This window comes from Euwallacea similis, chromosome 17 (assembly GCF_039881205.1).
Source record: "Euwallacea similis isolate ESF13 chromosome 17, ESF131.1, whole genome shotgun sequence".
In the NCBI taxonomy this organism is placed as follows: Eukaryota; Metazoa; Arthropoda; class Insecta; order Coleoptera; family Curculionidae; genus Euwallacea; species Euwallacea similis.
In genome coordinates, this window is record NC_089625.1 from 3229883 (window position 1) to 3243964 (window position 14082).

Below are 14082 nucleotides of genomic sequence, written 5' to 3' on the forward strand. Positions count from 1 at the left end.
AAGAGGCCGTGGCAGAATAAAACCCGCGTACCTACTTGAATTCAGAAAAAAAAATGTTTAAATTTATGCCTTCTTTTAGCACTACAGTAGAAAATAATACCGAATGAGCAAAAAAGCTTCACTCAGAATGTCGCGACGTCGGTAATTTCCTTTTGCCGATTATAAAAGAACAGGTTCAGTTCTTCTAACAAGAACTGTTGTCAGAACATATGGCAGTTAACCTGTTCAGTTCTTTCCGTAACATCCCTACTTGAATTTGCCATTTTGGGTATAACTAACGCCGACTGGTTATAAATTATCTAAAATTTGTAATTTCCAGCTAAATAAACAGTTTTAAACCATACACTAAACCGGTAAGTGTAACAAGATGGATATTTTAGTTATATTTAGATAGTTTTCAAAGAAATCCAGTATTTACAGCTAAAAATCTCAATCTGTCCTTGTGTACGTTTTATAACTTCAAGCACACTTACATTTCATTTTCTTGCTTTTTTTGGAGGTGCAAAATGAGCCACAGGCACGACTCAGAGAATGAGGATGACCCCGAGCCCTTTGAAAGCTCGGGGGACGAATGGGACATGCAGGTAAGGCTGGATTTTTAACGTGTTTACTGTAGTATCAACATGGCCTTGTGAAGCACATTTGCACCTTGCCTCCTCTGATAGCTCTTAAAATTCAACTTTTTCTCTTTCAGAAAGCAAAAGAAGAAGAAACAGGACGCCGAAAATCCTCAAGAATCACTCGCAATCCCAAGAAAAAATTTGTGGCCGAAGAAAGTGCTAGTGACTTTGAAGGAGCTGGTTCAGTAGATGAAGAAGATGATTATTTCTCTGAAGAAGAGCCAGTTAACAAGAAACAAAAACGTAATGCTGGGGCAAAGAAGTCTGCCAAATCTGCCACAAAGACAAAGTCTATTCCAAAAAAGCAAAAAGTCTCGAATGAAAGTGAGCTGTCCAATGATGACAATTCTGATATGTTCCAGGAAAACAATAAAAAAGAGAAGGGAAATACTGATTCAGACTCATCTAGGACAAGTATCCATGTTCCTTCTAGAGGAGTTCACAGGAAGTTCATTCCAAAGACCATTTATTCAGAAGACTATGCAGTATGTTCTTAAACCCATATTGTTATAATAGCTATTGAAATTCAAATTTTAGACTGGTTCCTTTGTTATTTTGAAAAAAGATGCTCAAGGGGGAGACCCTAGCAAGCACCCAGTGATCTGGAGGATTGATGGAAAGGCATTATTGCAGAAATATGAGGCTTTTGATGAGGATGATAGGGTTAGACATAAAAATACTTCCATTGTAAGTGATTTTTCATCATGAAACAAGTTTTTCTAATTAATATTTTTAATTTGTAGTACACAGGCTGGTCCCCCTTGGATAAGGATTTATATGCTCCCATCACAGTTGGTGTTGTTAGACACAATAACAACAATTTGACAGTCGAAGTGCAATGGGAAACATTGAAAATCATCAATGCAGATAGCGATTAATAAGTCAGATTTTTACCATATAATAATAGATTTAAGTTTTTATTGACAGGACAATGTTTGAATGTGCATCACTATTTTGTCTCCAACTTTACTGATAAATGTTCTTTATAGTGTTACAAATTTGAAAAATTGAGAATCAAGTCAAAGTTAAGTTAACAATCTATGTTTTTTTTATTCCTTAATCCCCACTTTAAAATTCAAATTTGTTTGGAAGTGCAATTTTTGGATTTCCTGTGTTTGATATAGAGGTGATTAATAAATGTTACTTTTTATATTAAACATGCATAAGGTTTTTTTCTTTGGTAGGAATATAGATGGGTAACGCAAGAAATTGTTGGGATGAAAATCGCGGCAAACTTCTATATAACAGCGATGATAATTTAGCTTAAAAGTGAACTGCAGATAGGTGGATATTTGAAGAAAAAAACTACAAATATAGACCCTTCACATCTATTGTATCCACATATGGATATTTCATAGGTGCATTTTTAATTCCATAATATCTGCATATTGATATTCGGTTAATTTTATTCTATGGGGTATCAAAATTGGAATTTCAGCTGCTTGCGTTATAGTAGAGGCAACTATCTTAAATAAATAAAGAAAATATCAATAAAAAATAAATAAAAACGTGAAAGATTATACATATTCTTATTATATCAAAATATCCATACGTGAATATTCAGATACTCTTAATTATCCGTAGGTAGATATTTTGGAATATTGACTAATAAATTTTATATTGCAATTTACGTAATTTACATACTATTTAATAAATAGGTAGTTTCCAATAATTAACTTCTGAAACTGATTTCATAAATGTAAATTTTTCAAAATATTTGAAATTTGTTTTCTGCTGTATAATTGCGTCAGAATAAAAAGTGTTTAAATATGAAAGAGTTAAATGAAAATAGTAATTCTCTCAAGTTTTCTTGACCATATGGTGAACGTACATTTTCACTAATTAGACGTTTTTTGTGAAATATATAAGTTTTTATAACAAATCATGAAAAGTAATTGTAGTCAAGCTTACGTACTGCTTCCTGTTTTATACACTGAGGAATAACCTGTTGTATCATTTTTTATTTCTAATATATTTCCACTTTTCCAACATTCTCATTTCTGGGCATTTAAGGTCCAAAAGCACATTTTACTTTAATAAAGAAATGTTTGTCTTTTGTTTTTTTAACGCCTTGAAAAATATTAAACTAACCACATTGATTTTAAATATACGGTAAAAAATATTCTTTATTCACTACCGTTGGAATCATATTAATAATATAAAAGTCATGTATGTATGAAAAAACTTATCTTCGTTTTATATTCAAAAATTGCAATTAAGCAATATCACTGGTAGCAGCCATGGTATAATTTCCCTGCATGGGTGGATCGATTATGGATTTCTTCATTATTATGTAGACAATAGCTCCAATTACCAACTGTCCTATGCCCACTAGAAGAATGACTGCCCATGCTGGTAGTGCCATAGGTCCTAAATTACACATTGTTAAAACATTCTCTTATCGTATCTCTTATTATTTTCCGTACAAGATAACGAATTTTATCAGTTCTTAATGGTTAGAATCAGTAAATATTGTATGTGTGTCACTTCGTGCCTAGCACATTATTTCATGTTGGCAATTATAAAGAAAAATAGGTACTTACTAAGGTATCTTCTGTTGACTGTTTTCCTGTTTCTTAAAACATTCCTCCTACCCTCAACTTCTGGGGTGAAAAGTGATATAAGAACTATAAAATTTAAACAATTATGAAAATTTTAGCGCTAATATCTTAAAACTTTACCTGCAGCTACTGCTAAATAAAGAAAAAAGGATTTGCCAAAAAGAGCCATTTTTTATGTTCTTTTATTGTAATATTACAAAACACAGAGATGTTTGCGTATAAATATCGAAAACCAACTAATCTTTGGGTCGTACATCAATACGTTTAATAACTCAGGTATCACTAATTTATCTCAAAGATAAGTCAATGCATTCAGATTATCAATGAAATGGGTTTAACTATTTATTATTTCATATATCATACATATGTGATGATTCATGGGTATGTTTGGAGGTGTATAAATATAATATACTGGCAACTTTACCTAGAAGATGATTTTCTTGATGAATTAAATTGAGCAATACCGCGGCTTTATTTCACCTTTTCCATGGATGTTATCATATTGGTAAAGTTGCCAGTACTTTAATTTATTCACTCTTAAGGTGTTAAGGCAGGATTGAGTCTAATTTGAGCACGAGTCTCCTCTGTGGGTGCCGGAACGTATCGGGATGGCATGGGCTTATCCAGAATGGCAACTTTCATGATTAAATACATAAGGGCACCGACTACGAGTTGTCCAATGGATATTAGAATTATTATCGCCCATGCAGGGATTGCCAGGGGCTCTTAAAGAAGTTGATTTTAGTTTGTTACTATAAATTTATGCATTCTTACTTTTATAAGTTCTGGTAATCATTTTTCGCCCTCTGAGGATTTTTCTTCTGGCATCGCTTTCCTGCACTATGGCGCACAATACCACTATCGCAATAAAAATAAACCGAACCTTTCTGTTCATTTTTGCAAAGCTCGTGTAGCATATATTCAAATTAATTTTAAAGTACTTCCTACGAGGTGTTAACTGAAAGAGTAATTCATGCGCTTTCTTATCGTGATGATCCTTATCATTAAATATACAAAGATGTGTAGCAGTTTATTATGTTTTGTTAACATTTAAGTTTATTTAGGTGGAGGTGAATAATTTGGGACAACTGAATTAGTAATTCTCCAAGTTCCTGACAATATGGTAGATGAATATAAAACAGTTATTCTTACGATTCAGCTTACAAATGTAATAACAAATTTTCCTTGGAAAACTAAACCACTGCTAGTCCATTCTGCACAAATTTTACCACTGAACAACTTTTGAGTAATAATCTGTTACAGAACGTCCCAGCCCATGGCCTTCTCAACAGCCAATTTCCACCTAGCATATCTAACATCTCGTTCATCGTCACTTAAATTGGGAGTCCAAATCTCATTGGGAAGGTTCATACTTTTGCTTAAATCCCACAAGCCCACGGCAGCCCCTGCTATCATGGCAGCACCCAAAGCTGTACTTTCCGCCATTCCTGCTTTAGTCACTTTAACTCCTGCTAAATCTGCCTGAAGCTGCATGAGGAGAGAATTGGCTGTCATACCCCCATCAACCTACGGAAACGTACTAATTACTAGATATACAGGCTGCGTTTGAGGAATCCAACTAAGAATTTCAGTTATCTTAAGTGATAAGAGGTAAGTCTAATAAGGGTAAAATTGTCTAACTTAAAACTTTGCCCTATTTTAAATGACTTCGTATCTCTTAAGATAACAGAGATTCCAATGGCGAGGAGCGTGAAACGGGTACCCTGTAGGCGCAAATATGTATATACATATAGATTTACTTGAATGCTAGTTAAATGAGATCCGTAGTCCTTGTTCATAGCATCTAAAATATCTCTGATTTGGTAGCAAACTGCATCCAACGTGGCTCTAACTATGTGACAGGCTTTTGTGTCCTCTGAGATGCCCACAATAACTCTGTGAATTTTTCTCTGTGAATAAGAGAAAAATGTGTTTTTGTCCCTTTTTTACCCTCTAGCTTCCTGCTGCCAATATGGCGCATACAATCCACTGAAAGCTGGGACAAAGTACACATCTCCAGCGTCAGCAAGCTCTGCTTCTTCAGCGATTTTTTGGGCATCTCCAAAGGATGGAAGAATGTTCATGTTGTCTTTTAACCAGTTTAGGGCTGCTCCAGCGATGGCCACAGAACCTATATAGAACAAATAAGGAAATAGATAAAATAAGGAAGAATGCAGTAAAATCGAAACTTGAGTACCTACCTTCAAGGGCATAAATAGGTTGAGATTTAGGGCCCAACTGGTAGGCTACTGTGGTTATAAGTCCATGGGCACTGTTTACCTTAATAGTACCAGTGTTGTACAAAAGAAAGCAGCCAGTACCATAAGTGGCTTTAGCCTGAAATCACAGACAATACTCGGAGGAAACTTGCGATTCTGATAATTTCTTACTTGTCCTCTTTGCAAACATTGCTGTCCCAACAAAGCGCCCTGTTGGTCTCCAATGCATCCAGCTATGGCCACTCCTTTCAAGGAACCCACAGTAACAGATCCATAGACTTCAGAACTGGATTTGATCTTTGGGAGGATGCTGGAGGGCACTCCGAAAAAATTGAGGAGAACTGGGTCCCATTTGAGGCTGTCGATGTTCATAAGCATTGTCCTGGAGGCGTTTGTGACGTCTGTGATGTGCAGACCTCCATTTATGCCTAGAAACGACAAGTAAAAGGATTTTTATCATTACATTAAAATTTATCTAAAAAATATTTGATACGGTCAGTTTCTTTGAAACTGGAACACAGCTAGCAATATTTTTCTATTGTCAACATACGCAGATGTCAATTGTTTTCTGTATTAATTTGTTACTGCGTTCTAAATTTACCTTTTTCTTACCACTTCGCCCTAGATATGTAAAATAATTTTTTTTTTCGTTACCTCCAGTTAAATTCCATATTAGCCATGAATCCACAGTTCCAAACATACAATCATCGGTAGCTACTGCCTTTTTAACTTTCAAAACATTGTCGAGTAACCATCGCACTTTGACAGCACTAAAATAGGGGGAAATGGGGAGTCCGCATAAAGGTTTGAGGTAGTTTTTATTTTTAGTCTTGTTGGGGATGTTCTCCAAGAGTTGGTCCACTGTGGTGGACGTCCGAACGTCCAGCCAGACGATCGAGTTGTATAAAGGTTTGCCAGTGGATTTTTCCCATACCAGGGTTGATTCTCGCTGATTTGTTACGCCTATAAATCAAATATACTGTGGAAGTTTTGAGTTGACAAAAATTTAACAACTACTAAAGGTATGTGGGAATACCCGCAATAATATAAATTTAGCACTTCAAGCATAAAATATATTGTATATTTAAATAATTATTGATCAAATTTGCTTAGTGCTTCACTCAGGAATTTAATTTCCTGTTGTTTTGCTTTACCTACTGCTGCGATGTCATTAACGCTGCCTCCCATGGCTACAAGTTTGTCCACAGTTTTCTCAATGCACGTATTGACCACTGAGAGAATTTCCATAGGGTCTTGTTCCACCCATCCTTCCTGGGGACATATTTGAGATAGCGATTGCTGATGGGAAGCTACCACTTCCGCAGTTCCAGCTCTAGAACATAGAAATCAGAATCTGGAAATATTCATATATGATTTGATATTGATAAAAACGCTAATTATCATAGGCCACATCTAATAAATCATCGTATAAAATCGAATTAGGCACATTTTTCCATGTGGCCTCTCTATTAAAGGCTTTATGAAATTTATTTATAGTGTCTCGAGAGATGGCGCTCTTAACAAAAGTCACGACAACTTCCATGAAATCAGACTATTTGTTTGTTTACTCGAGGACTGCATTTCACGTGTAATAAGCAAGTACAATAACAAACCGTTAAAACCATATCTCATTACTTTAATTTTTAAATGTTTGTGTTAGGTATTTATCAATGATTTGTAATGACACAGATGGCGTTGTTGGTGTTGATCGTCATGCGTGGACTGGACTCGGGAATCAGGTTGATGGACCAAATTCATACCTGAACAGAATGAATCTGGCACTGGACGTGCCTTCGTCGATTGCACCAATCAGCGGTCCCATTTCAATTTCTCTTAAAATACCACGTAAAACTGTCCGATCCCGCACAAAGCTTTACATAATCTGGCTGATTAGAAGGAGATAGGTCGAAACACTGCGTTCCGCGTTCAGCGTTGATTGGCCCTGAATTATCGTTTTACCGGGAGATTGTGAGTAATTTTTCAAATTTAGGGTTTTGATAACAATCTGGGGATTATTGATGTTTGAAATTCTGTCATACACGACGTTGATCAAGCGACCGATTATTTATATGGCAACGTTCCTGGTAATGTGGTAATTATACTTCATGGTCCAATGTAGGGGAAGATCGGGTACCGTAGCTTGGATCTCTGCCAAGAGATGTCGCCACTACTAATAATAACTAATAAATGTATCATCTAGTAGCCCTACTGCCATTAGATACCATCGTTGGCAAGGACGATAAAGGGATCTTTAGAAGGGCAGGGTGTTTATTGCAATAAGTAGATGGCGTCATTATGTGTAAAAGAGACATAAATTAGTTTCCAATATCAATTTGCTCGCCATTCTCCTACCAATAAGTTCTGTTAAATATAGTCGCTAATAGCCTTGTGAAAAGGCTTGCTAAATCGTTGTCTGTATAGGCAATAAAGACAGAGATAGCGTGTATTAATTAGTGGGAAAAGTATTTCTACTTGATACCTGATTTTTATGAAAACAACTCATTTTCTTCTTATCAAATGTTATTCAGAACATATAACGGGCAATGATCGAATAAGGGTATTTATTATAAATAATTATTTGTTGCTGCGGCACCATACTCTCCTCAGACAAGATTGTATTTTTAATTATTATGTACACTCGCTTAAGAGGAAATTAAGGACCTAAGAAATGAAAATGTGAAACTTGATAGCAGTAAACTGGCACCATCTAATGCTGATGATTAGAAATTTATTAACTGCGTAATGGAAAAATAGTTTTTCTTACATAATAATCAATTAGTTCAACAAAAAAACGCATAGATGTCGCCAGCCATTCACAAAATCAATATTAATGACTGATTTCATTCAACTCAATGCTCATTATTTTATGGTGGATTCATGCATCAGTCCGGTTATGGTTAAACGCTATGAACACATAAATCAAGAGGACCGTATATCTAATATATAATTTTCCCAAGGAATAGGTAGGAAGGATTTCTAAAAAAGGAATTTTATATTATATATATATATATATATATATAATGTATAAATAATTGTATAAATATAATAAATAAAATTTAATAATTACAAAACCGCATACATGTTTATTACTCATCTAATCCTGCAAAGTCTCTGCTAAAACTGAAGATACTTCATAATGGCTGCTTGATGGTGATTTCATTTAAGGGGTTTACCCAATATCAGTGATTTTAACGTCTGACTTGTGTCGATTTGTTGTCTGAGTTAGATAAATTGTAAATAATTAAAAATAAAATACAACTACTTGTATTGCATATGGAAAAAGTTGGTTCTTTAGACAATCAGGAATACTTACTTGTTTTGACTACACAGTTATGAAATATTTCATCTTTCACTAAGTAGCTATCCCATTAGGGTTCATCGTATCCTCACTTTGATGTAATAGGTAGTTTAAAGGTTGCAACAATAGACAATAATTTTGTGCGCGTCTGCAATGTATATTCCTATCCATTATGGTTCAGCTATTTGTTCTTTTTTATTTTAGTAAAAAAATTTGAAAATTAGGACCAAAATTGGGCTTTTCCCTTTCGTAAAAAGCTGTGAAAATTGCGGTCAAAATTGGCTCAGTTACGGTTAATTAGAAACCTAAAAAATGGTATCAGAATTGCCAAGTCTGGTTTAGTGAATATAACTATAGTCAAAATCATTCAGTTGCAAATGGTTAAAGATTTTTAAAAAAGGTGAAAATTGCACATTTAGTCAAAATTCAACTAAAAAATTTCAGACTCCCTGCGCCTTCGCCAGGAACTTTTTCAGAAGAATAAACTATCAAGAACCAGAAAGATTCGTTTCAAGTTTGAGGATCAAAACAATGTAGATATTGTTAGCGAAATTACCGACAAGTCAATACTGAGTTCAATTAGAGCTGCAGCAAGCAATGGCAAATTTCGTTTTTTCTGCAAGTTCCTCTGACGTGGATCCGATTCAAAAAAGACTTCACAGATGGGGAACAAACTTCTTCATCTTCTGAGAAGCGATTTTCTCCTTCTGACGTCGGCAGCACCCAAAGAAAATTCCCCACATCCACCGGTCTTACTCATTTCCATGGGAAAAACAGAAAACACCCGATACATACCTCTTGTGTGCGGGAAAGTGAACGGAAGCTCGTGGTGCGCACTTGACGTCATTCGCTCACCATCTTATATAAAACTAAAGAAGAATCCTTAGTAGCGTTAGTTTGTCTGTGTTGTTTATCGCGAAAGCAGTCCAACAATTAACATGGTCGAAATCGGTCTAATCAACGGTCAAGGAGGCGAGTTGGACCCGGTGCATGTCAACCCCAAGAAAATAGATACTGCCACCAATGGACATACCAACGGGGTCTCCCAGGGGAGTTCCCAGGGGAGACATTTGGGCAGTACAGTGGTCCTCCCCAAATGCCATTGCGTTAAAGGTGCTGAAACTTGCTCATATCACGATTCAAGAGTGCAATTGCCCACCAGAGAAGCGCTCATTCCAGAGATGACCAAGGCGTACAAGTCTCTCTTGGGTGCTCTGGGCGAGAACCCAGACAGGGAGGGACTGTTGAAGACCCCGGAGAGAGCTGCCAAAGCCATGCTGTATTTCACCAAAGGGTACGATCAGAGCCTTGAGGAGATCCTCAATGATGCAATTTTCGACGAGAACCATGACGAAATGGTGGTGGTCAAGGATATTGAGATGTTCTCCATGTGTGAGCACCACTTGGTGCCCTTCTATGGGAAGGTATCCATCGGATATTTGCCTTCCGGGAAGGTTTTGGGTCTGAGTAAATTGGCTCGAATCGTTGAGGTTTACTCTAGAAGACTTCAAGTCCAGGAGAGACTTACAAAGCAAATCGCTGTTGCTGTCCTCAAGGCGGTGCAGCCTAATGGTGTTGCAGTGGTGGTGGAAGGATCGTAAGTCGATTTTCTTATAATTTTTACGGATATTTCAGATATTTTTTTAATAATTTTTATTACATTTCTTTGCGTTTCATCTATTTTTCTAATCATACTCGTTGCAGGCACATGTGTATGGTCATGAGGGGCGTCCAGAAAATCAACAGCAAAACGGTGACCTCGACCATGCTGGGGGAATTCAGAGACAACCAGAAAACCAGGGAGGAGTTCTTGAAGTTGGCCCTCCACCATTAGCGTCGAATTTTAGACTAAAATGATTGTCTGTGGTATTACTAGAGCATAAGTTTGTTATTCCCATCTTCATGGATCGGTTTATTTATTTATTTATTTTTACCAGTTGTGATTCCACGGTATTGTGTGATATGTTTGTGTAGAATTGATAAATAAAAGCTACGTTAGTTTCTATGAATAACAGCGTTGTTTTCCTCATCAACGGGTGAGATATGGAGGCATTTCTCAACGGATTCTTCTTTATCACAAAAGCATTAATGGCTCGAACATAAAAATACCAAAGATAAACTTTTAGCTTCTTTCTTGTGTACAAAATTGCATCATATTGCCAATGCGAAATCGTCTAAATGGTAACGTTTACGGCTACTTTCATAGATTCCATTAAATAATAAAAAAAAGGTTTCGCTGGCTTGGAGAAACCCAGAAGATGGTAAAACTAGACTAATTTTTATGGGCGTAGCGCTGGTCAAAGACTCCTCTCGCGAAGGCCCATTTGCATTTTATTAGCATAACTTAAACGGCAAAATTCCCGTTCAGATCGACAGCACAAGGCGTTCCTGGGGAAAAACCCGCCACTTTTCAGCTGAAAACCGGCCGTAGTGCTGGATTTTCCCCTCGCCAAGCTGCGATGTGGGGTAAAACCCAATTTTTTTCTTAATCTAAAATTAAAATTTATTTTATCAACAGTTGCTAAATTAATTAAAAAACTTATTGTATGCTAAATCCATAAAAAAGTTGCGTGAAATATACGGATGTTGCCTGATTTAGCGATTAAGGTTGCTAATAGTGGTTGTTGGCTAAATCTGGTGAAATAGTAGAGTTATGTACGGTTAATTATTATTCTAATCAAAATAAATGTCTAATTAGACAAGAACTTCATTGGTTTCAATTCTACAGGGTGTTTGTTAGCTTACTTGTACGAAGGATTTATAGAGGAACGACGGAAACGTTCGGACCAGACGCTTTTAAGACGAAGACATCAGCAGGTAATTTGTAGGAAGTTGCAATAATCGCAGCGATTAAATTCTGGATGGAAATTCTACCGAATTTCCATAGAATGCTGAGGAATTAAATTTGAAAAACCTAAATTTTCTTAAGAAGTTCAATGAATATCAAGTGAGTAATATTGCACAATGGAATTCGCAAGTCAAGTCTGTTTTGCGGTTATTCGATGGAGAGAGTGGTTAGATAAATATAGAACAAAATAGAATATCATTGGTCACAAAATAAAGAAAATAATTAAACAAATTAAGCAAGAAATGAGGTATGGTTTTGAATTTTGAATTCAACTTTGAGGTTTAAAGTGGAATTATTACTTGACTGAGTGCAATTTTGTATCCATCAATTTGTCAAGAATTAATAAGGTCGCACATATTTGTCGAAAATTTCAATTTTTTTGGCTGCACCTAGACTTAAAAAGCGCTCCTCCGAAAGAAACAGAATAAAATTTTCTCTGTCAACAACAGAAACTTACAGTTTTAAATTCTCAAAAAAATCTACCATGGACGTAGTAGGACAATATTTCAAGTGAGATATTTTAAACTTTCAAAATTCCCCACCATTAGTACTTTTACAGTCTCAAATCTGATTTCACCCACCTCTGTGTTCTAAGGAAGCGGAATACAAATTTTCTGTTAATAAAAGACATTTGCGGTTTCAAATTCCTATAAAGTCATTGGCGTATCACGACAAATTTTTGAGTTCTAAAGTTTCGGAATCGCGCCTCATACACTCCCGTCCCTTACATAAAATTTTGAAAATTTTTTCAAGGAATAAAGCTCCTTATTTCCAAAAAATCACTACGTTTATTCAAGTGACAAGTTTCTAAGTAGTAAAATTGTTAATTTCTAAATGTAATATAAGAAATAATTTGAGTTTAAAACTAAATTTTATTTTTTGCTTAATATTTTGTTATCTTTTTGTCGCACAAATCTAATTTTTTCACTTATTCAATAAATAAAAAATTATAATTCATTTTCTAGTAAAAAACAATTTTAGTATGTATTCTGAACTCGACTTAAGACCCAAAAAATGGGTTTGCACAAAAAATTGTCCACACATTGAGTACATATTTCTTTCCACCATTTTGACAAGAATTGAAGATCGACAAAGCGAATGAAACGCACGTTGGTACTTTAGGGCTTAACTCCCAGTTATAGGTCAATTGATAACATTCTTCAAAGATTATTTACTCTCCGAATGCATTAATTATTTTGTCAATTTATCAAAATTTCAGTTTTTCAACATGAAAATCATAAAAGAATTACCTTTTGGTCTGATATTAAGTTAAAACTCGTCAATTCTTGATATGTTGCTCCACCATTTTGTCAAGAATTAACCAAAGCGTGTCCTCTTTGGTCACGTTTCAAACACAACTTCCTCAATGATTATAGAAGCATTGCCCCATAATTAGCCGCTGATCATAAACATCAATAAGTCCAAAGACGCTTTTTCCGCTGGCGAAAAAGCGTCTACGTGATATTTGGCCGATATCTTCAGCAAACCTAATAAACATCGTATTACATGGTTTGAAGAACAACCACAAAGCGTGGCATAACCCTGAAGTTGATCAACCGTGCTAATTGAATGGGACCTTGTCTTCGCCACCATTATTAATAATATAAATATTTGATTATTATTTGTTATTGAGACCTAAAAGGGAGCGAAAAAGAGGAGCAAAATTGGGTACCTGAGACTCAAACGAAGGCCACGGTGTTGGTAATTTCCCATTTGCCAATCTCCGGACATGAATAAAATAAGATTAAATTTTTAAACAGCTCAACAATCGCCTGCTTCCTATGCTGATTAGCACTGATTGACCGAGGTCGAAATGAGAAAAAAAACTATAGTGAAAAAAAGCAAAAGGAAAAAGTTATTAACCTTAAAAGTAGACAAAACGAAACCGGAAGTTTCACTAGTCGCTGCAATAGAAAAAGTATAGTGATCCACCTTTATTGGGGTGTTCAATGTAGATGGAGTAAATCAGGCAAAAAGTACCTACAAATGCTTTATGTAAGATCGATTTAAGTCAAGGTTAAGAGTAAAATGCAAGTGCTTGCATTTGTTATATATGATTTAGCCGCGATTAATATACTTGTCCTGTGTCATTTGAAAATTCCAATGGCCAATAAGCTGCTGGCTTATTACGTAACCTAGATTTTTTTTGCTAAATTGAGAATGAGATAATGGACTGTAATGGCTAATAGTTCTCGACAGGATACGGATCTGCTGCTTGCGTAGATCTACAAAGGGGGGGGGGGGGAGGAGAGGGGTTAAACCATCGGTACATATTGAAATCCGAGTGATCTAACAAGGCAGGGGGTTGCATAAGATTTTTGGAAAAAACACATGAAAAATTCAAGAAAATAAGTTCCGTTTTAGGAGAAACATTGTTAGGTAAACCTAACATAAAATCCATTATTTCCTTTAGACGCTAAGACAACAAACTATCTCAAGAGCCTTCAACTTGTGAAAAAGACTTCGATTTTGCAGTTGGAGAAACGAGCTTGGCTTTTTTGTGTTCTGTAGATTCTTCAAATAGGTACAGTTTCAG

General features: G+C 35.6%; 4 protein-coding genes across 4 annotated transcripts; 2 read left to right on the plus strand and 2 right to left on the minus strand.

The window, feature by feature from the left end:
- Positions 1 to 219: 219 nt before the first annotated feature.
- Positions 220 to 1786, plus strand: LOC136414398 (myb-like protein V). Its single transcript, XM_066398389.1, has 5 exons — positions 220 to 353; positions 500 to 584; positions 695 to 1105; positions 1158 to 1307; positions 1364 to 1786. Exons 2-5 carry the CDS (start codon positions 507 to 509, stop codon positions 1496 to 1498), a joined length of 774 nt encoding a protein of 257 aa, XP_066254486.1. The 5' UTR covers positions 220 to 353; positions 500 to 506; the 3' UTR covers positions 1499 to 1786.
- Positions 1787 to 2715: 929 nt separating this feature from the next.
- Positions 2716 to 3496, minus strand: hoka. The gene is made up of 3 exons (XM_066398660.1): positions 3302 to 3496; positions 3164 to 3247; positions 2716 to 2990 (listed from the first exon to the last, which is right to left on the minus strand). Exons 1-3 carry the CDS (start codon positions 3348 to 3350, stop codon positions 2836 to 2838), a joined length of 288 nt encoding a protein of 95 aa, XP_066254757.1. The 5' UTR covers positions 3351 to 3496; the 3' UTR covers positions 2716 to 2835.
- Positions 3497 to 3651: 155 nt separating this feature from the next.
- Positions 3652 to 7473, minus strand: Gk1 (Glycerol kinase 1). The gene is made up of 9 exons (XM_066398650.1): positions 7161 to 7473; positions 6555 to 6733; positions 6055 to 6363; positions 5572 to 5828; positions 5383 to 5518; positions 5132 to 5312; positions 4942 to 5077; positions 3956 to 4708; positions 3652 to 3906 (listed from the first exon to the last, which is right to left on the minus strand). The coding sequence occupies exons 1-8, from the start codon at positions 7220 to 7222 to the stop codon at positions 4439 to 4441; spliced, it is 1530 nt and encodes a 509-aa protein (XP_066254747.1). The 5' UTR covers positions 7223 to 7473; the 3' UTR covers positions 3652 to 3906; positions 3956 to 4438.
- Positions 7474 to 9546: 2073 nt separating this feature from the next.
- On the plus strand, positions 9547 to 10710 carry LOC136414391 (GTP cyclohydrolase 1-like). The gene is made up of 2 exons (XM_066398381.1): positions 9547 to 10295; positions 10403 to 10710. The coding sequence occupies exons 1-2, from the start codon at positions 9637 to 9639 to the stop codon at positions 10530 to 10532; spliced, it is 789 nt and encodes a 262-aa protein (XP_066254478.1). The 5' UTR covers positions 9547 to 9636; the 3' UTR covers positions 10533 to 10710.
- Positions 10711 to 14082: the final 3372 nt, after the last annotated feature.

Bases quoted from the DNA above. Each gene is read 5' to 3' on its own strand.
- Gk1 (XM_066398650.1), bottom strand. From the start codon at position 7,222: ATGGGACCGCTGATTGGTGCAATCGACGAAGGCACGTCCAGTGCCAGA. The intron at 6,364-6,554 runs GTAAAGCAAAAC...TTTGATTTATAG, and splicing joins TAATGACATCGCAGCAGTAG to GCGTAACAAATCAGCGAGAA. The intron at 5,829-6,054 runs GTAACGAAAAAA...TGTCGTTTCTAG, and splicing joins AATATGGAATTTAACTGGAG to GCATAAATGGAGGTCTGCAC.
- LOC136414391 (XM_066398381.1), top strand. From the start codon at position 9,637: ATGGTCGAAATCGGTCTAATCAACGGTCAAGGAGGCGAGTTGGACCCG. The intron at 10,296-10,402 runs GTAAGTCGATTT...TACTCGTTGCAG, and splicing joins GCAGTGGTGGTGGAAGGATC to GCACATGTGTATGGTCATGA.
- LOC136414398 (XM_066398389.1), top strand. From the start codon at position 507: ATGAGCCACAGGCACGACTCAGAGAATGAGGATGACCCCGAGCCCTTT. The intron at 585-694 runs GTAAGGCTGGAT...TTTCTCTTTCAG, and splicing joins GGGACGAATGGGACATGCAG to AAAGCAAAAGAAGAAGAAAC. The intron at 1,106-1,157 runs GTATGTTCTTAA...TTCAAATTTTAG, and splicing joins TTTATTCAGAAGACTATGCA to ACTGGTTCCTTTGTTATTTT.
- hoka (XM_066398660.1), bottom strand. From the start codon at position 3,350: ATGGCTCTTTTTGGCAAATCCTTTTTTCTTTATTTAGCAGTAGCTGCA. The intron at 3,248-3,301 runs GTAAAGTTTTAA...TAAATTTTATAG, and splicing joins TTATTTAGCAGTAGCTGCAG to TTCTTATATCACTTTTCACC. The intron at 2,991-3,163 runs GTAAGTACCTAT...TGTGTAATTTAG, and splicing joins AGTCAACAGAAGATACCTTA to GACCTATGGCACTACCAGCA.